The sequence below is a fragment of the Stegodyphus dumicola genome, chromosome 1 (assembly GCF_044657685.1).
Source record: "Stegodyphus dumicola isolate Sdum_Otavi_A_Nest chromosome 1, ASM4465768v1".
Classification (NCBI taxonomy): domain Eukaryota; kingdom Metazoa; phylum Arthropoda; class Arachnida; order Araneae; family Eresidae; genus Stegodyphus; species Stegodyphus dumicola.
The window spans coordinates 164,258,645-164,279,482 of NC_140768.1; the positions used below are offsets into that span (position 1 = coordinate 164,258,645).

Below are 20,838 nucleotides of genomic sequence, written 5' to 3' on the forward strand. Positions count from 1 at the left end.
CAACAACAAAAATTTTATTTCGTGGACTGTATCATAACTAAAAGTCTAAATTGAAAATGATAAATTCCCGACCATACGGGATCAAAACATGTATACTACGCTAGGAGTTCGAATCTTAACTAACTAAAGTTGCGCAGAAACAATGCGCTGTACATAACTTTGAAGTTGCGCAGAAACAATGCGCTGTACATAACTTATATTGCCGCGTAGGAGCCAACAACTATTTTCCCATCTTTACCTTTTAATACTAGAATATCCTAATCATTGTAATGTAAAGTAAATTAAGTATTTACTTCAACTTGAAGCAACAGAAAAATAAAACAGCTAACAGTAATAACTTCCGTTTTTTTGCAGCTTAGGCAGATAACAACGGTTCAAATTATTTATCAGTCTAGCGCCCACCAGCGGCCGAGCGGTAAAGTCGCTGAACACTGGTAGTTCGGTTCGAGGTTCAAATCCCGCGATCGGGCTGGCTGCAAGGGTGTTTTCGTGGTTTTCCCCATGTGTAACGTGTATACGAGCCAGTTTCCCTTAGAAAGTCCTCCACGAAGGCACTCCTCCTCTTAGGCAGATAGCCCTCGAGGCTTTGCCATAATCACACACACACACTCTATTTATCAGTCTAGCAACCTCGCTCCGAATTCTATGACTACGAACTCAATTTCAACCAAAAACCTTCATTAGCTTATAGCAGCAGTAGTAAAAGCAGGTAGTTCAAAAGAGCTCTACCACTGCAGGCTGAGATTGTCAACTGTTCTTTAAAAAATTCTCACTCCTTATTTAAAATTCTCTTCATTATCATATTCTGGCGTAGATAAAACAGCACAAGTGCAAGATAGATTTAACATAAGAAATAATGCGTTAATTTAAGTGAACACTAATAGAGTGAGTGAGTGACGGAGTGACGGAGGACGTGGGCACCACCCCTTTACCATATTGGTTAATTGGTATAGCGCAACGTCCACCCTTATCTAAAGCAACCTTGGTACATTTAGGTACGCATTGCTGAATGCTTATAAAAATAGTTCATTCCTTGGTTCATATTGCTAGACATTAATGAAAATTGAAAACTGGTACACATTACTGAGGATTTCTTATTAAATTTGTTGTATTTTATTTATTGCTATATATTTGTTGTTGCACCTGTACGTGGATGCTTATTTATTGGATGTTATTGATGGACGTTATGCAACTTGACAAAGATCCATCATTTTGCATATTTTGTGAGTTAAATGCTTATGTTGTATCATAAATTTGTGGAATGCTTGCAGGTTTGTAGTGGGCATTTTTATATGGAATCATTCGTAAGTGGGCATTGAGTAAGTGAACTTTATAGACATTCACGGTACAAAATTACAACGCTGTGGGGATTTATTTAATTTACTTAACAGTTAATTGTATTTTGAAGCAATCTTTCCTGTCGCTCTTGCTTCCAACCCACGTTTCCTAACGTAAATGAGCTAGCGCGCTTGTACTCAAAATAAGGTAGAAAGAAGTTGGTATTTATGAGAAGGTTTTGGAAGCCAAATTCAGAGCGTGTACTGTGTGCTTGAAGGCCACGTTGCTATCTTGAATTTACTAGTGATTACATTTCTCTGAAGCTGAGTGCTTCGTACCATTATGAAGAGTCGGAAGCCCCTACACCGACAATGTTAAATTGGCTGTTTTCGATGTACCTTTTCTCAAATTCTGCTGTAGAAACACGTTCGAAATATTTTGTGTAATAAAAGAACTCCTATCTGATTATATTGAAATGAGCTTTTGAAACATTTTGTGTTTTAGAGTAATTTATAGAACATTGCATTAGGCATAATAATATTTAGAAATTTTTTCCCAAATAAAATTTGTGAAATTTTTTTCTTGGTTTATCGCAAAAAGCTCATTTCAATGAATATTAGGAAACATTATAAGTAAGTCATAAAAAATATATATAAAAAATATACATACACGTGAGCAGTGGTTCCCGAGAAAAGGTACATCGAGTATAAAAAACACATTTTGAGAAAAACGCGTTTTTGTGTAAAAATTCTCATTTATCAAAGCCTTCGATGGTAAATTAAAACTAGAGTTTTTACAGTTCTAATTTTCATAGAGATTTAAGTATGGCATTTTTAGAAAGCCAAAAGTGTAGAGAATTTGAAAATTTAAAAATCCAAAATCACGATTTTTGGGAGAATTTTTATTTCCAACACCCCTTAAGCTTGTTTATGCCGAATTGTAGGAGTGAGAGACCGCCTCCTCGTTAACTAACCTGTAAAAAGCCGTTAGGCTAACTTAATTCCATTTAATTTTAAGTAACTCGTTATCTTTTGAGTTAAGCCAAAAGTGTTGGCTTTTGCAAGTACGAGTCGATGCCATCTGTGAACATTAATTTGACTTAATAAAATGTTCTTTACACCCTTTTCTGACCTTTATCATACTTAGGAATAATTCCCTACACAGTCTTTCATGGTCTAGTTAGTTTATACCACCAAAGAATACGAAACGTTATATTGCTTTGCCTAGGTTTTAAATTAACCCATTAGCCGCTGGTGTTGCGTTGACGCAACGGTCAAAATAAATGCGCATATAAATATAACTACCTAAGGTATTTTATACCAGCAGATGATTTTGTGTAGGGAATATTATAAAGATTATTTCTGTAAAAAAATATTTGCCTTCAACAATCATTTTGTTTATAATAATTAACCTCATACTTTAAGCAAAATTTAAGCAAAAGTTTCGACCGGGTATTTTTACTGAAAATATTGAACGAAAGAATTGCCGTCTTTTTGAGTTATCTATTTTTAGTCAAGGTTACCGTTTATCAGAACATTACATCAGTCAGATGTTTATATTTGTGTTGGGAAGGGAGAGAAAACAGGTGTCAGCAGGAAACGGGAAGTCAATCTCCTTTTTCACTCATTCCTTTCGATGTTCTGGTTCATGTTCTGGTTGTTTAAAAATGTCTAGAACGAGGTATCTTACATTAGAAGAAGCCCTTCAAAGATTTTTTGATGAAGAAACACACGATGATAATGTTAATAATGACCAGAATGAAACTGATATTGTTGTTGTTCCCTCAGAAATTGCAGAGGCTAGTGACGAAGAAGAAAGGAATGGCAATGTTTTAAATAATGATAATGATATTTTACTAAATGATACTGCTGGGGAAGTTGAAATTCACGTAAGAAGTAAGTTTCAGCCTCTAAAAGCAGTTATACTAAAAGGTTTAAAAAGCAGAAGACTGAAATCTTGAAGTGGATAAAAAAGGAACTGTTAGTTATGTCTCAGGAAGAACATGAAGAAAGAGATAGAAGAGAAATTATAAAAGACAAAACACAAGGTAAAACTAGTGCACAGATTTTCGATTTTCTTTTTGGTTTAGACATTTACTCTCTTCTCGTTGAAGAGACAAATATATACGCTCAACAACAACAACAACAACAACAACAAAAACAAACAAAAAAAAAAAAAAAAAAAAAGAATTTATTGCAAAGCCTATATAAGAAGATTTATTGGAATATTATTCCTTACAGGATATCATTCTTTACCTCAAGAAAAAATGTATTGGTCTTTTGATAAGGACATTTCTGTTCCTGTTGTACGAGAATTGATATCACGTTTGCAGTACAGGAATATGAAGCAGAATTTGCATTTGACAATAGCCAAATTGACAATACTGATAAATTATATGAGGTGAGACCGTATCTAAACTTATTAAATATCACCACTTTTTACTACTGGAAATATAAAGTCTCTTTTAGATTTCAGAGGCGAGAATGCATTATTCCTTTGCAAACTCCTATTGAGAGTGTAGAATTAGCCAGAAATAGGTCAGCAACAGGAAGACCTAGTAAATTCAGCATTCAAAAACCATTGCATGGAGATGGTAGACATTTTATCGTAGTAAAGTCCGTTGATAACAAAAGACTTTGTTGTAAAGAGTACCATAGCCAGACTGTTTATAGATGCAAAGTATCTAATGTAGCTTTACATCATGATTGTAATCAAGCTTTTCATGCTTGAGTCTTTCAAATGAAATAATCTGTATTTTTAAAAGAAATACAATGTATATTTTAATATTAAATTAATTACAAGTAAAGTGATTTGTAGATTTATAAAACGTTATACAGCTAAAAAGTAATCCTGCGCTCCACTCAAAAGAAACATCGCACGAGTACAATCCTACTCGCTAAACATCCGTAGTCTTATTCCGCTGTCGTTGCGCGAACGCAACACTCGCGTTTTCCACAGGTAGGAGCATTTTTTTATTTTCAATGTAAATTTATGTTATAAATGCTCAATTTAATATGTGTTATTATTTTCATTAGAAAAGAAACATTCCTTGTAGTTTTGGCGGTTAATGAGTTAATATAGTAGATAATTGCTTTTAATTTATTACCTAGTTTACTTGGAAATTTATTTGTAGATTTTGTTTGTATGGAAAAATTTAAAACGTGGAAAGACCTGTGTGAGGGAAAATTTGCTCTTAGGATACAGTTTTGAAAATCTTATATTTAAAAAAGAATTTTCTTCTTTGCTTGATGAGATCTGCATTCTATTCCAATTTTCAATAAATTGTACCATTCGTTTTGGAAGAGAGATTCGTTTTTCAGAAATATTGCAAGTGTCTGAAACAGGCTAAATATGGTATAAATAGTTTTTATAAAATGGTTACATTAAGAATTTGGACTGCATTAGTGTAATAATTAAATCATTAATTAAAAAATAATGTAAATAATATACGACTCTATTAGATATATTAGTGTAAATGTAAGTATTATGTGATTTTCTAATGTATATTTTCTGTATTTATGATACATTAATTTACAAAAATAATAATGTAAGACTTCAGTGCTGATGCATTTGTGTGTAACAAGTTAAAAAAATGAAAGGAAATGTATTAATAAGAGAATTCGCCTTAGTAATTCAACTAAATATGATAAAATGCACAAAAAAAAAAAAAAAAAAAAAAAAAAAAAAAAAAAATCTTCAATTAGCTCCTTAAAATGATGTTTATTTTAATTCGATGTAACTAGATATACTAATGTAAATATATTGTTTGTATGAAGTACAATGTACAATGAAAGTTTGTATGTATGTTCGAAGTAATTGTTATTTCAATCTGCCATAATTATGTTATTTCAATCTGCCATAATCCAACTTTTGTTGATAGGTTAATTTCTTTGCAATAATTGTATGCTATGTCTTTGTAATTGTATATTCAATACGTAAGTCTAATATTAATGTAAAATTACTATGTAAATGTCTTGGTAGGCTAGCATCCGATGCGGGCCAACTAAAAGCCCAGCGGGGTACAGTAGTGCGGCGGAGCAACACCTGTAAAAGTCACTGACGAAGTTCTGGTGCTCCATCCACTTTTCCCTGTCCCTGTCCCTGTATATGAAGCATTAACTACATATAGTGTAAAGCCTTTTTTGGATTATAAGAAAATAAACATAACATTTTTGGAATCTAAGATTTTTATTTCATAATATATATAAATAATGAATAAAAAGCTTGGATATACGTATAATGATGAATATGTAGAAAACGTATATACAGTTAATTGCCGATAGATGATAAAAGAATAGTTATTTCCAAAACATATTACAATGTTCATATTTTTGTATGTACAGTTTTATACATGATGTTATAAACGTCAGGAACATGTCCACGTTTTATCATGAGTAAGATTATTGTCTATTCAAAGTCTTGTGCAAATTACTACGTTTTCTCTCTGTTTTCTATTCTGGAATTTTAAGATCAGTGGTTCCAGTTGCCATATAAGACCCACTAATGCAACTATGCCACCTATTATATAGAACACACCATCGTACGAACCAGTAGTGTCTCGAAAGTATCCTGAAAACAAAAATGATAAAAATAAATAAAACATATATCAAAGTACTTTTTAATATCTGCAACATTATTTTTGTATTTAAGATTTTAGTTCATTTACCATCTATTTTTGAGAAGTTCACTGTTCTCACCAGCTCTAAAATACACTGGTTATCATCAATTAACCCTTTCCGGCACGATACCTTTTAAAGTCTGAGTTTTGATAAAAAAAAAAAAAAAAAAAAAAGGGTAGGCAGTCTAATTAGCCTAGAGGAGCACACAAGTAAAATTTTGTGAAGGTAGCACTTATCGTTTTAATTCTGTGGGTGTGCCCAAAGTCGTACACTGATTGAATACAGCTTCGAAAAGAGTGCTGAAATGTGCATTGTTGTCAATGAACTGACCGATGAGATGCGTATAAACAAAGAATGCAGACTCTCAGTTGTCCTAGATGATCGGTGAGCCCGGTCTGGGCCCACCTAATGTTCGCCGTTGGATTTTAGGCAAGATTTCAAGGTAAAAATTTTAAACTAATATTTATTCTATATTAGTTAGATTAGCATACAACCAAAAAAATAACATAGAAATTTCTTTTCAAACAATTCCTTTTATATCCTAAAAAAATCTGGAAGATTTATTTGAAAAATGAGGGTCTTAAAAAACTAAGCATGGCTAAAATATATGGACTGGTTTGTGTTGAGCTGCCAGCTACTAGAAATAATAACGGTTCAGAGTAACCTATAAATACTTTTTCATTCAATTTTTCTGTGCGTACAAAAGGAAATTTTAGGTGTGTCCAGACCGGACACACTGTGCCGCAAAGGGATAAGGAAAATGACTGTTACTCAAAATATAGTACATATGTACAATGCGGGAAAAAAAGGGGGAACAGTTTTATATCTCCTGTCTACTGGGCCGATTGACAAAATTCAAATGCGTTTACATGTCTCGAAAGTGCCACTTAGGATATATATTAGATTTATTTAAAGCATTTTCTTAACATAAGTATTTTGTCACAAAATCGAACATTTTCTGAAATAAGATACCAATAATTTTTTTTCCATATTTCGCTTCTACGATTCAAATTATGCCTAAATATTAAATTTTGTAAATTTTGGTGCGAATTTCACGGATAAATTAAAAAATTTATCGTGGTGGAATGTTTTCAATTTGCGTCACGAATAATTCACTTGGCGAACTTCTTAATGTATGGCAAATAATTTTTCTTTCCCTATCATTAGACAGGAACGGAAAGAAAGGCACCTCGTTCCTACCTTTTTGCATTGTGCATGAACGAAAAAAAGTCACATCGTTCCTACTTTCAAATAATTTTAGCAAAGTATCTAAACAACATTTGATGTTTTATCGCTTTCACCTAATACGCCAAATTTCAAAACGCGGCAATAAAAAAATTCACGTATATCTTCGTAAATTTTGAATAAAAAAACTGTAATGTTTTGCAGGCATGCTTAGAAATACGTCTACTTTAAGATAATGGTAACAATTTTACAAATTATAATTCAATATTTTTTGAAAAATTTATAAAAATTATTTTAAAATACAAATTTTAAAAATAAATCGTAATAAATGAGGGGGGGAATTTTATTTGGAATGAACCTGAATTTTGAAATATGAAAAGAAGAATCAAATAAGTTTAATAAAAAAGAAATATTAATAAATATACACCAAACTCAATTAACACTGAGGAGCTAAAATTTTGAGAGCTTATTTTTTAAAAACTTCTTGTGTACAAAATGTACTACACGTGTATACTCGTTAAACTATGTATAAGATGAACAAATGGGATGTATCAGAGTTTTGTGTAGGAAAATTACCTTCTATAAAGAACACAATCTCCCCTAGAAGCAATATAACACACACACAGTGAAGTGCACCAGACTTGGCATTGATCAAGGCAGCCTTACACGGTTAAAACGTACAACACAAATAGCGATGTGCGATGCTGTCAATTATGCAGTCTACCAGTTCCATAGGAAATGCCAGCCATCGCTCTTTCAAAGCAATTGCAAGTGTAGCAAAGATCTGAAGAAGAGGACTGAGCGCAGCTATATGTTTTTTTAAGGCATTCCGAATACGCATGATTGACTTTAGGTGCGGTGAACAAGCTGGCAATCACAGCGCTGAATGGTTTGCTGCTGAAGATAATCATCCGCGATGAGAGCCATGTGTGATCTAGCGGTTGTTGTCCTGTAGCAGGGATATTACCACTTATTGCATTAAAAGCGCACTTAAGTATCAAGGATGGCATCTCTATAGACCTGAGCATTCATGGTTCCATGTGGAAGGATAAGGAAGTCTGTGCGTCCACCCAAACAGATATCAGCCCAAACACAAGCACTGCCTCCTCCGTATGCATATCTTTCACGGATGTTTGATGGATAATAACAGGTTCCAGGTTCTCTCCAAATCAAATAACGCCTACTATCACTTCGGAGGTTAAACCTGGACTTATCCATAAAGAAAACTGCTCTTCATTGATCAGCTGTCCAGTGGACCTGTTGACGTGCCCGCTTGAAACGTTCTCTTCTATGATGTGACGTGAGCGGAACGCAAACAGCTGGTCGCCTCGCGTACACACTCCCTTCGTGCAGAATTCTACTCTTGATTAACTTGACACCAAGTTTCCAGTGGCTGCAGCAATGGCGGATCTGAGATGAGTCGTATCTGATGTTGTATTCATTCGTGCGCATAACAGTATGGAATGTCATCATTCATCATTGGAGTATGACTGTTCATCAGCGCTCGTCAAATATTGGTCATCAGCACTCTTCTTAGTGGCTGGTCATCTTTGGCTGAGCCTCCTAGATGCGGAATTGGTGGTTAGAAGAACAGAAGGGTTCATATTTAGTCATCTGGCCACTTCTATCACACATTCTTCTGCCTCTAGTCTTCCAAAAGCTCTCCATTGCAGTTCTTCGGGCAAACGATGCTTGAAGGTTATAGTTACAAATTGGCTATCCCAGATTTCTTATCTCAGTATCACAGCGACATTTGCAGGCTTGCTCTGAAACATACAATTTTTATGCTCCTCGCAGATGACGTATTTCGATTGCAGCGCCACTAATTTGCATGCTGTAGTTTTACTGATCAACTCTTATTTTGAAATGTATTCAAATTTTATACGGAATGGCTTATTTTTGAACGTAATGTCGCTATTTTTGTAATTTGTTTCGTTAATTTGAGAAAACCAGTGTATATTTGAAAATTTCTTTGAGAAATTCCTTTAAGAAAATAAACGCTTCACAGAAATGAAGTTCAAAATTATGAAAGCCTTTAAATCGTTCATCAAGACAAGTATTAATGTCTCACTTCTTACTTGTCTTACTTTACAAACATTTTTAAGAAAAGTGTTGGTTGAAAATTTTTTATGTCAAACTTTGACAAGTAGAAATTAGTATAAATTATGTTCTTAATTGATTAAAATTTTTCGAATCTAACAAATAAATCATTTCCGAATTAACTACTCTTATAAGTAGCTAATGTTTCAGGAACAAAAATTGTAGTAAAAAGAATCACATTTCTTAGTTACTGCCGTATTTATTTTTTGCGTAAATAAAATCATTGAGCAAAAGTCATCATCCGTAAGAAAATAAAAATGAAAGTACTTTATGACTTTTATTTTCTTACGACCCATTGACCTCTTTTTAATACCCATTGACCTCTTTTTTAAATAAAGAGAATGAAATGACTTTATTAATTTTATACTTGTTCTTCACAGATAAAATAATTTTTTAAGACTTCTAAATGAAGACATACAGTTATGCTTGTTTTAATATAATATTGATCATTTTGATCTTTAAACTAGACTTAAATGTACATTGACAACTGCTTAAGGTGTTCGAGAAAGGGAGATAGCCGTACTTACAGATTTATGAAAGATAGAAAAAGATTCCAAGCATTATTTCCCGGCTGTTTGATTTTAGACAGTTACTAAGTTTCTAAAAGTAGGAGTAAATTACATGAAAACGATTCCAGAAGGGAGAGCGACAACTTTCAGCATCTACAAGCATATCCTGCTCTGTTAAAATATAGGATACCCATACATTGTAGCAGCTTTTGCAAATGGTTACGTACTGTATGATTTAGAACATTTACTTTGTCTAATAGTTTCTAAAAGTATAAAATGAATTTTCAGCGATAGCTTCTTTTACTAGGCCCTTGCTTACAAAGGATGATCTTCCAAACCGAGTATCATATTCGAGGCTAAATTTCCGAGCTTCTGAAATCAATTGGGTTATCAGAAACAAAATGCTTTTTTTCTCTATATAATGTAGATTTTACGAGTAGTCCTATAAGGTATTTCTCCCACTTTCCTAGCGTGCCTTCGTGGTGGAGTGGTTCTGCACACTGGGCCGGTATTCCAGAGGTCCGTGGCTCGATTCCCGGAGAAGGCGGTTGCTCATTTTCAATACCTCTTGCTTTCAATTAACCTAATGACTCTAAAAGTGGCGCCTGAACTGAAAGGGTGTTGGATGAGGATTATCCACACCCAGGATTTGGCGATTGGATTTCCTGAAAACTCCAGACGCCCTTTAAAAAGGGAAATATATAAGGTATTTCTCCTACTTTCCTAGCGTGCCTTCGTAAAGTAGTGGTTCTGCACACTGGGCCGGTATTCCAGAGGTCCATGTTTCGGTTCCCGGTGAAGGCGGTTGCTAATTTTTCAATTCCTCTTGCTTTCAATTAACCTAATGACACTACAGTCTTATTAGCAATTTCTTCCCATTTTAAAAATACAAGAACATGATATGACAAAAGTGAATTTTTGTGTTCTTCATTCATAGCATTGCACTGAAACAAAAATTTTGCCTCAGCACATGCTACAACATTACGCAAACATGGGCAGAGAAGACCGTATTTAAACATTCGTTTCGATCAAGGTCAAGAGCACTCCATATCAAAAGTAACAAAGTAGTTAAAGGAAAACGTGCTTCTATTTGAAAAACTCAGAAAGTTTGGGATGACACAGTACATAAGTTTAGGTAGGTATGTATGTATATGAGTAAAACATGAAATTATTACGCCCAAAGGAGCGTTTTTTAACTTTTTGTGTGTTAACTTTACTGATTAAATATCATGTTCTTCGCACTTTAACCATAAAATTCAATTCAACAGTAATATCACAAAATATTTAAACGAGCATATCTTTAGAATTTCCGATACACAATCTCGCATGTTGGAGATAAAAATGTTATTTTTTTCTCGTACAGTTGTTGCCATTGTCTGCTTTGAAATCGTTGAGTTTATTAATCAAAAGTTCTTTAATGTTTGACTAAATATGAAATAGATAACAAAACAGATTCAAACTTCCAAATTTGGGCTTCTAGATGCCCATATTCAAATGGAGTACAACGTTATTAAAAATGTGATGTCTCTAGGTACCGTTGTTTTTTCACAGTCCCGGAAACATAGATACATCATAATTCTTCATTAATTACACTCATTTCCATAAATTAAGGATAATTCGGAGTCACGCGGAAATCGAACTCTAAAATAAATATATCACCTGTAAAATCACTACACACATCTTCAAAAATCATATGCAAATTTCAGGAAGTAACCAGATGACACAGATGGTACGTCACAATGATGAGAGTGTAAGAGAGTGATATATAAGGAATACAGGCAAAGAAGTAAAATTGTTCGCAGGCGCTTTATAAGCATTTCAGTGCAATAACCGAATAATTATGACATAAAGGATGCATTTGGATGATTTTTTACTTGGTAGAATTATCGGCCGTCTGGAATGTGGGCGTAACAACTGGAAGTATCAGACGAACTTTGAATTGCCCAGAGTGTCATCTCCAGGCTCTGGCAACGATTCCAAGATGATGGTAATGTAAGCAGACGTTACAGCACAGGTCGCCCCAGAGTTACAACCGCGAATGAGGACCGGTATTTGGCAGTTACTGCCAAAAGAAACAGGCGGAGCACAGCCTCAGACCTGTCTCGTCAGCTTTCTTCAGTCACTGGTTTGACAATTTCAAGGAAGACCGTGTTCAGACGCTTAGGGCAGATTGGTCTATATGCTCGTAGACCTGTCAGATGCGTTCCACTTACTGCAACTCACTGTCGCCTGCGGTTAGCCTGGAGTAGAGAGCATGCATTGTGGACACCGCAACAGTGGGCTTGTGTGATATTTTCCGACGAGTCCAGGTTAAGCCTGCCGTCTGATTCTCGCCGGACTTTCATATGGAGAGTTCCAGGTACCCGTTACCACCAAGAAAGCATCATTGAACGACACCGTTACGATGGTGCAGGAGTGCTCGTTTGGGGTGGAATTATTCTGGGTTTCAGAACTGACCTGCATGTTCAAATTGGAACCATGGCAAGCCAAATCTATCGGGACGTCATTCTGGAACAGCATGTACCGTTTGTTTCGGGGCGCCATGGGCACACAATTTGTGTTTATGGATGACAACGCCCATCCTCACCGTGCAAACATAGTAAGCGAATGCCTTCAATCGGAGGATCCCACCCGTATGGACTGGCCAGCATTCTCACCGGACTTGAATCCAGTAGAGCACGTGTAAGACATGCTTGGTCGACAAGTTGCAGCCCGTCAACCTCTCCTACATGTCTACCGGAACTTCGGAGAGCATTGCTTTTTGAGTGGTGTAATATCCGCTAAGATCAGATCGCTAATCTGATACTCAGTATGCCTAGGCGTTGTACGGACTGTATTGCATCGTCTAAGAGACATACAATGTATTAACAATTATACCAACCATGTAATATTGGCTTTTTGTAAATAGGTTCTTTTTGTAATTTGCTCCAGGGAGAAAAAATCGCTAATTTTTTAATAATATCAAACATATTAGCATCTTTTTTTGCTCTTTACCTTTTGTTTAATAAATGAGCTTTACAAATAAGTCAAATTTGTTTTGTTTCTAACTCTTCCTTTGCCTGATTTTGCATTATTCTTAATTTATGGACATGAGTGTACTTTAAATATAATGCAGGGCTGTAATACTTGCTGACAAAAATTTGAAAAGTGAACCGACATTTAGAGTGAACCGACGCAAAATGCCAAAACGAAATAAATAGTTCTTCTGAGAAAATTGCCCGTTTGTCCTAGTAAAAGATTAAAACATAAATAAAATTAAAAGATAAAAAACTATGTTCCAATCAAAAAAATCTTTCATTTTTATCTTTTAAGTAAGTTTACTTTTGAAGTATATTTCTATCTTCTTTCAAACTCTAGTAGTTTTTGTATTTTGCTCCTTAAAAATGTATTCGTTTTATGTCCTTCAAAAATATCCTTTCTTATCCTTTAGGCGTATTTTTGTATTATACATTTTGTTTCCTCTTTTATTTTGTCAAATTACGAAATTAGAATACTACTAAATTTTTGTTAGTTTTATGGTATGTTAAATATTTCCTTGCATTAATAAAAACATTTATTATTCCTAATTAAAAAATTCTATTCAATTAATTTATGTAATTAGAATTAATAAATAAAGTTACCATAATAAATAAATATTAATTAATTTTTTAATCATTAAATTAATTTATTTAATCGGTAATATTATTTTCATTTATTTAATACAATTAATATTCCTAATTGCAGTTATTTAGTAATATTAATTGCACTAAATAAATGGAATTAATATTCCTAATTAAATAAATTTAAGATTTGATGACAGAAATTCCTATAATTTATAAAATAGAATACTTCAAAGTCAGATCCAATTTCCTTTTGCCTCTTCGGCTATGGACTCAGCCAGGAACATATGTGTACGGATATTCTCATATGGGCGCTTCATTTAAAGTTCATATAATGTTTTCTACTGAAAGTTTCAGTTTTTGATTCATAAAGATACAATACAACTGCGTAAAACTCAGAAAGTAAGTATAGACTGGCTAAGAAATGAGTAATAAATTTTTCATTACTTGCTCAGTTTATCAGATATTTATAAAAGTAAACGTGTATTATTCAAAAATTAAAAACTGCAGTTTTTATAATTCCTGTAATAAGCCAATAATTACTATCAATTAATTATAAATTTGAACACTATTTAACAAGAATAATTGAATATATATAGAATAGTATCATTACAGCTCCATTTTACCAACTATTCAAAAAATTTTAAACTAAATTTGATAATTAAGAATTAAGTTTCATAATTTATGAGAAAGCACTACTCCCTTTTTTTTGATAAATATGATCTAAGTAAGAAAAATTTCAACGGAAGGAAAAGTTGCAATTTCTTTTCGTGTTTCAAAAACAGAAACGTTCTTGTCGAGACATTAGGTATTTTTTGTAAGCAGAAGTCATGAAAAACGGCTTCACCGGGAATCGAACCACGGACTTCTGGAATACACGCCCAGCATGCAGACCACCACACCACGAAGGCATGCCAAGAAGGCGGGAGAAACACTTTATATACTCCCCCTTTAAAAGGGCGACTGAGTTTTGGGGAAACCCAATCGCAAAATCCTACGTGTGGAGAATCATCATCCACCACCCTTTCTTGTCCGGGCGCTAGTGTAGAGACATTAGGATTTTTTGGAAGCAGGGCTCATGCGACATGCGAAGGAGGACTTGGACACCACCCCTTTACCATATGGTTCATTGGTGTAGCGCCACGTCCACCAGTATCTATAGTCGAACTTAAGGGCCACACGAGGGTCTCGCACGGGAAGCCGAAACCCGGCGCCCGGTGTATCCCGAGGACGGTCCCACTGACCAAAAGCGCCCTCCGGGGATATTCTCCTATCCGCTTGTCCAAGCCTCTGTATTTGTTGTTGTGTGTATAGAAAATTACATCGCCTAACAAGGGTCATCACTGCATTTGCAAGCTGGGAAAGTCTAAGGCAGTATTGATAATGGCATTTCAAATATGAGCAACGCCTTCGCCGGGAATCGAACCGCGGACCTCTAGAATACGCGCCCAGCGTGCAGGCCACTACACCACGAAGGCGCACTAAGAAGGTGGGAGAAATACCTTATAGTCTCAGTTGAGATCAGCATGAAAATTATAATTTTATTTTAGAATTAATAATGAGAAATCATAGTTTAAAACTATATTTCCTACATTTTGAAATAAGTGTACTTCAATTTGAATAGAGAACTGTAATATATGAAAGAATTTCTTACCTATCATAGGAGCCATAAGCAACATGAGAATACCTCCATAGAAATTTAAGCAACCCATAGCGATTGATTCTTCTTTCTTTTCCATGTAGTAAGTGACTAGTATCGGGAACATTATTGCTGTTCCTCCTTGTACGAAACCGTACATACACATGCAAACCATCATGAAATTAAAACTCGAATTGAGTGGCAATACAGTCACGAAAGTTCCCATCAAGAGCATTGTGATACCAGAGTAGTTCTTCATTTTAACTAATTTTCTGTCAATCACTTGTCCAAAACTGAGTCTGCCTATAAGATCTGTTACAGAAAACCCGATAACTAAGTATTTTCCTCGATCATGATCCACACCATGATCGACAGCATAATCAATGATAATTGTGAGAACTCCAATAAAGAGAAAAGCGTATACAGCCATTGAAATGCTTATCAAAATAAACATAGGTTTCGTATTAGTTTTCAGCAGCATTTTAAATATTGACATTTGTTGTTTTGGTTTTAATCTAAAGGAATCGAGCTTTTTAATAGAACTGGTCCTGAAAATGTCCTGCTGAGGTTTTAAATTTTGTTCTTTAGAAGATTCAGAAAGTTTCATGTCTGCTACAGACAATATCAGTTGTTGTCCCATTTGCTTATTGGAGGATCCAAAATCTATCGACGTCTGATCTTCGTTTCTTTCATTAGTTATTTGTTCACTTTGCTCATCTTCTTCTGGTTCCGATTCTTCTTGGTTATCACGGTTAATATTTGTTATGAATCCATCTTGGGCCACTTGACTAGCGAAACTTGCCGAGCGCATTTTATGAACGATTTCCTGGGCTATCTGTCCGACGAAACTGGACGTTCTTCTTTTTCTCATACTACCAGTTGTTTCAAAGGACGTGGTATCCATTTCGTTCTTTCTTTCATGGTCGTTGTTCATGTGAAGCGTATATTCAGGATTTTCATTTTCTGTTTGCTGTGTCTCTGTCATATTGGCTTCTTTTTCGAGAACTGGAGGCAAAGAATCATGCCTTTCGAAATTATCTCGATGGTGAAAGCAGTCCATGTATTCCGGCAGGGCCTTATTTGAACGAACGGAACCACTAAGAGACGAAAAGGAATTATTCTTCCTGTTCAGTAAACTTACAGCACTATTCATTACCACTGCCTCTTGATAAATGGGAAGCTCGTTTTGTTTATTGATGGACTTTGTGTTTTTCGGCAAATGGCTTGGCGAACTACTTAAGTCTGTTTCGCAGTTTTCGAAGCCATCATTTTTGTAACCAGTTAACTCTTTTGGATGAGTCTTTTCTGAGGTTTTACTTGTTTGAGTTTTAATTGAAATAACTTTTCTTCGTTTTTTACCTTCACATAACCATGGCGGTTTCTTCAGAAGAAGTGCTAAAGGAACAACATTCAAAACGATACCGCCAAGAATCAGAAAAGTTCCTCTTACATCGTACTTAGAAAGAAGGTATTCGATAATAACTGGAAATACGAATGTGCCGAAACAGTCACCTGAATATCCTAAACCTAAGGCAGAGGCTTTATATTTATCGAAGTAATGGCTAATGATCATCATGTGCAATACAGTAGACAGACCAAATCCCAGACCTGGAAAATAGAAACCTTCTTTAAAAATTAAGAAAAGTGACAAACATTTTTTTAGATATTGATAGACATATCGGATGAAAATAAGTATGATATTTCTAACTGAAGTGAAATTCAGATTTTATTTACGATAATTTAACGATGTGAGGCAACAAAAAAATATTACTTTCAACGTATTATGGTTTTTTTAACGTAGTATATTTTATTTACTTTTACTTTTTAAAGAGGGAAAATTGTTTCGTACAAGTACCGTTTTGTTACATAAATTAATTGGCTTATATATAAATTAGTATGTTTATTGATGAAAACATTGAGTAGAAAAATATAATTATATTTACTTGAATAAAAAGTTATTATTTTCCATCTTAATAATTAATGTCTTCAGAGAGTGTTTGTATTAGATTTTTATTTTCCTGAATTCATCATATAAGATTACTGTTTTAGATAATTAACATCTATTTCTATACTTGCTTTAATGCATATTCTTAAATGCGTTAATTAAAATTTGATGATCAGAATTTCGTGATTTTATTACAAAATCAGAACAATAATAATAATTATAGATCTTTTTATGCACTTAAAAGGTTGAACTGAATTGCACGCAAACAAGTTTAAATCTCTTCAAATTTAACGTAGTTATTTCTTGTTGAAAATTTATTACGAAATTAAAAGAAAATTTAAGAAACAAAAATTTGTAATGAATATGAAAAAATGCGTCTTTTGAACTGAAAACTTTTTTAAATAAAAGCTTAAACTCATCTGAAAGCTATAAAATATTATAAAAAATGCTTTTTATTTTAGGATTTCTGAAAGTTCTTACCGTGAATAACACCCCAAAACACTGTAATCCAAAATATATTAGGAGCGAAGTAACACAAGATACTTCCAATTGCCGCCACAGCACCACCGGCAGTTGTTATACGGCGAATTCCATACTTCTGTCCCAGAAGCCCAATAAGTGGTCCTGTCAAAAATCGTTATTAGTACCATTTTGTTGCAGAGTACCAAATTGTTATAGACCTAAGCATTAAAATCCTTTCTAAAAGTATTTCACACAAATTGATTGAAAAACTGAAGGCACTGTATGGAAATTCTGAAAACGTCTACTGGAAACACAGACATTTAAAATGAAGATTGGTAAAACACATAGTTGGCAACTGTGTACAGGTAAAAGTATGGGGGACATCAGCTATGTACCATGGGTTAACAGGTAATGCCATCCCATACTAACTATTAAATTTTTGCAAGTTTTATAAGAATTTATAAAGAAAGATTGAAAGGAGCAACTGAAGCTTTGCAAAGGATCTAGATATTTAGAGTTTACCTATTATGGTACATCATGCAATCCCACCGTACACCCCGCATCCAATATTTATTAAAAATAATGATTTAGGGCATAAAGAGTTATATAGTTTACTGTATAGTTTATATAGTTTCAATACAATTACGTATTACAAAGGGGAATAATTGTACAAATACATGAACTTTTCGAAAAGCAAGTTTTGGTTGGGGCTCAGGGCAATACATTCTTCTGTCAGTTTGCAAATTTTCATTGACCTTAACTATTGAAACCGATTAATAATTTTCGAAGAATATTACCTTGTGAGTGATTATTGGTGAATTAAGATGATTTCGAGGTAATTATTGGTAATTTATATGATTTCGAAGAATATCATCTTGTCAATGTATAAGATATTTCTCGCGCCTTTTTGGCATGCCTTCATGGTATGGTGGTCTGCACGCTGGGTGCGTATTCCAGAGATCCGCGGTTCGATTCACGGCGAAGGCGTTGCTGATTTTTCATCTTTCCTGCTTCCAAAAAATACCTAATTCTCTTCAAGTAATTAATGTATGTGTATGATTATTGATGAACGTTATAAGCAATTATTGGTGAGCACGAATAATCTGAGAATGACTTTTTATCCCCCTTTTCCTGTCTGGGGCTGGAGGGTCACATCCAAGTGCGACTTAAATATCTCGGATTATTCAAGGACTTTTCTTTAAGATGGTTAGACGTCATTTAAAAGATTTCGACTGGAAATCGAACCAATAAATTCCCCTAATACAAGCAAGTGCTCTGCCGTAGAACTGCGATAGCCTGAAACCAGATTCGAACAATTTCGATTTGAAGTGATAATTATGTTCGAATAATCATGGACTAATAAAATGACCTGGATGTCATTTTTAACAGTAAAGCATTAAAATGCAAATGTATGACATACAGAGTGAGGTAGCGTTCATAGCGTAATTTGACTTGCGTAGCACAATGACGTACTGCATGAATGCGCTCCAGCTCGTGCCGCATTCGTGTACTAATGAGCTGCCATTTCCAGTGTGACAGTGATATGGATTGGTGGAGTGCACAGCATCGTGCCTTTGCTGTTGAAAGTTATTTCAAGAATAACTACTCTGTTATTGCTACCCAGCGTCTATTTCGGCAACATTTCAACTTGGGACATTGTGGGAAAGCTCCAGATGGACGGACCATTGCGACAGAAATTTCCAGGTAGAGTAATTTCGCGTTTTGGTGACATTTCCTGGCTGCCTCGCTCACCTGATCTTTCATGTGCAGACTTTTTCCTTTAGGGCCACCTGAAGCAAGAAGTTTTCCGAACACGTTGTGCCACATTTCTGAGTTGATGGATCGCATCCGAACTGCCGTTGGCAATGTCCCAGGGAGTACGTTACGCCGATCTATGGCGAGCCTCCAACGTTACCTAGATGAATGTGTTGTGCAGAGGGGTCATCATATTCAAAAAGTAATCCACGCAATGGACAATGACTTACACATTAGAAAATGGCATACCTTTAACTCTTAATTGACATAAGAGGTAATAAATAAATTACAGTTACTGCCTTATGGTGTATGGTGTCTCTTCATGAGTCATAATTTCTCAAGTTGATTTCGTTTTCAGGAAACAGGTTGGGAGAGCATTAGAATTTCAAATCAAAACTTCAAGATTTCACAGAACATAGAAATAACATTTATTAGCGATGAACTTAATGATATAGTATATTACTTCCGCCTATAGCGGCCATGAAAACATAATCAAGAATAAAAAAAGGTATGACATGCGTCATTCTTCATGTTCAAGCGTCAAGCGAAATATTTTTCATCGGCGCGCATCAAGAGCGCCACCTATCTACCGAAAAGACGGAACATACTCCGCCACGATGAACATTGGTTCATTACAACATTGTTATAAAGATCTTCAATTTTATATTTAAACAAGTTTCCCAAATATTCAACAGTATATCATATAAAATAAAAATGCATAATGACAAATTTAAATTGAATAACAACATTAAATTTAGCACAAAATTTTACAAATAAAACATACTTACAATCTCTACAAGGAAAACAAAATAATGAAACTGCTAAATTACCATAATCCACAATTGTGGTCCATTCTCTGAATCTGAAATATAATTGAATTAATAACAGTAAAGACACAAATTATGAATATGCAATTAATGTTTTTTTAAGAGCCTTATTCACTCAATGGTAAGCGGAAAAGTTTATGTATAGGACGCTTCATTTTGCCCAATGAAGTTTTTAGTTTCACAACACGAACTTTTCCATCAGCACCAGGATATAGTTCAATTACTCGTCCAAGTCGCCACTTTAATAGAGGCAAATTTTCGTCCTTTATCAAGACTAAGTCATTGAGAGCTAAATTTGGTTTATCCCTCAACCATTTGGTACGCCCTTGTAATTGTGAAAGATAATCTCTAGACCAACGTTTCCAAAAGCTCTGGAAAATTTGCTGTGTCAATTTCCATCTTTCAGCAGGGGTTAGCTTATTATTTGTAAGATCAGGTTCAGGAATTGCTGTTAATGTAGTCCCAATTAAGAAATGTCCAGGTGTTAAAGGATTAAAATCTTCAGGGTCAGATGAGATAAAAACTATTGGCCTGGAATTCAAACACGCCGCGATTTGTGTAATTAAGGTGTGAAATTCTTCGTATGTCAGAACCTGGGTACCAATAGTCTGCTTTAAGTGAATCTTCATTTGTTTCACTCCAGCCTCCCAAAGGCCTCCAAAGTGAGGGGCAGCAGGAGGATTGAAGATCCATTGACTATTTTCACCGCTCAGATAGCTTTGAAATGCTTCCTCAGTGGAAAGTGTAGCTATGTATGTATCTTCTTAATTCTCGATCAGCCCCAACAAAGTTGGCTCCTCTATCTGAAAAGATTTTTTTGGGTTTTCCTCTGCGCGACACAAATCTTTTCAGAGATGCTAGGAATGCTTCAGTTGTTAGATCACTGACTACTTCTAGGTGAATGGCCTTTGTGGTGAAGC

The 20,838-nt window shown here is 34.6% G+C and overlaps 1 protein-coding gene across 3 annotated transcripts in view; it reads right to left on the reverse strand.

Annotated features, from left to right (window-relative positions):
• Window positions 1–5,447: 5,447 nt before the first annotated feature.
• The window catches only part of LOC118204291 (uncharacterized), a 75,924-nt gene continuing 60,533 nt past the window's right edge, over window positions 5,448–20,838 (reverse strand). For all 3 annotated transcript variants that reach the window (XM_085822885.1, XM_085822892.1, XM_035376625.2), the window contains exons 2-4: window positions 17,355–17,498; window positions 14,945–16,537; window positions 5,448–5,847 (exon numbers count right to left, since the gene is read on the reverse strand). In XM_085822885.1, the coding sequence (XP_085679011.1) occupies window positions 5,690–5,847; window positions 14,945–16,537; window positions 17,355–17,498 (1,895 nt within the window). In that variant the 3' untranslated portion in view covers window positions 5,448–5,689. The remainder of the gene's footprint in view (window positions 5,848–14,944; window positions 16,538–17,354; window positions 17,499–20,838) is intronic.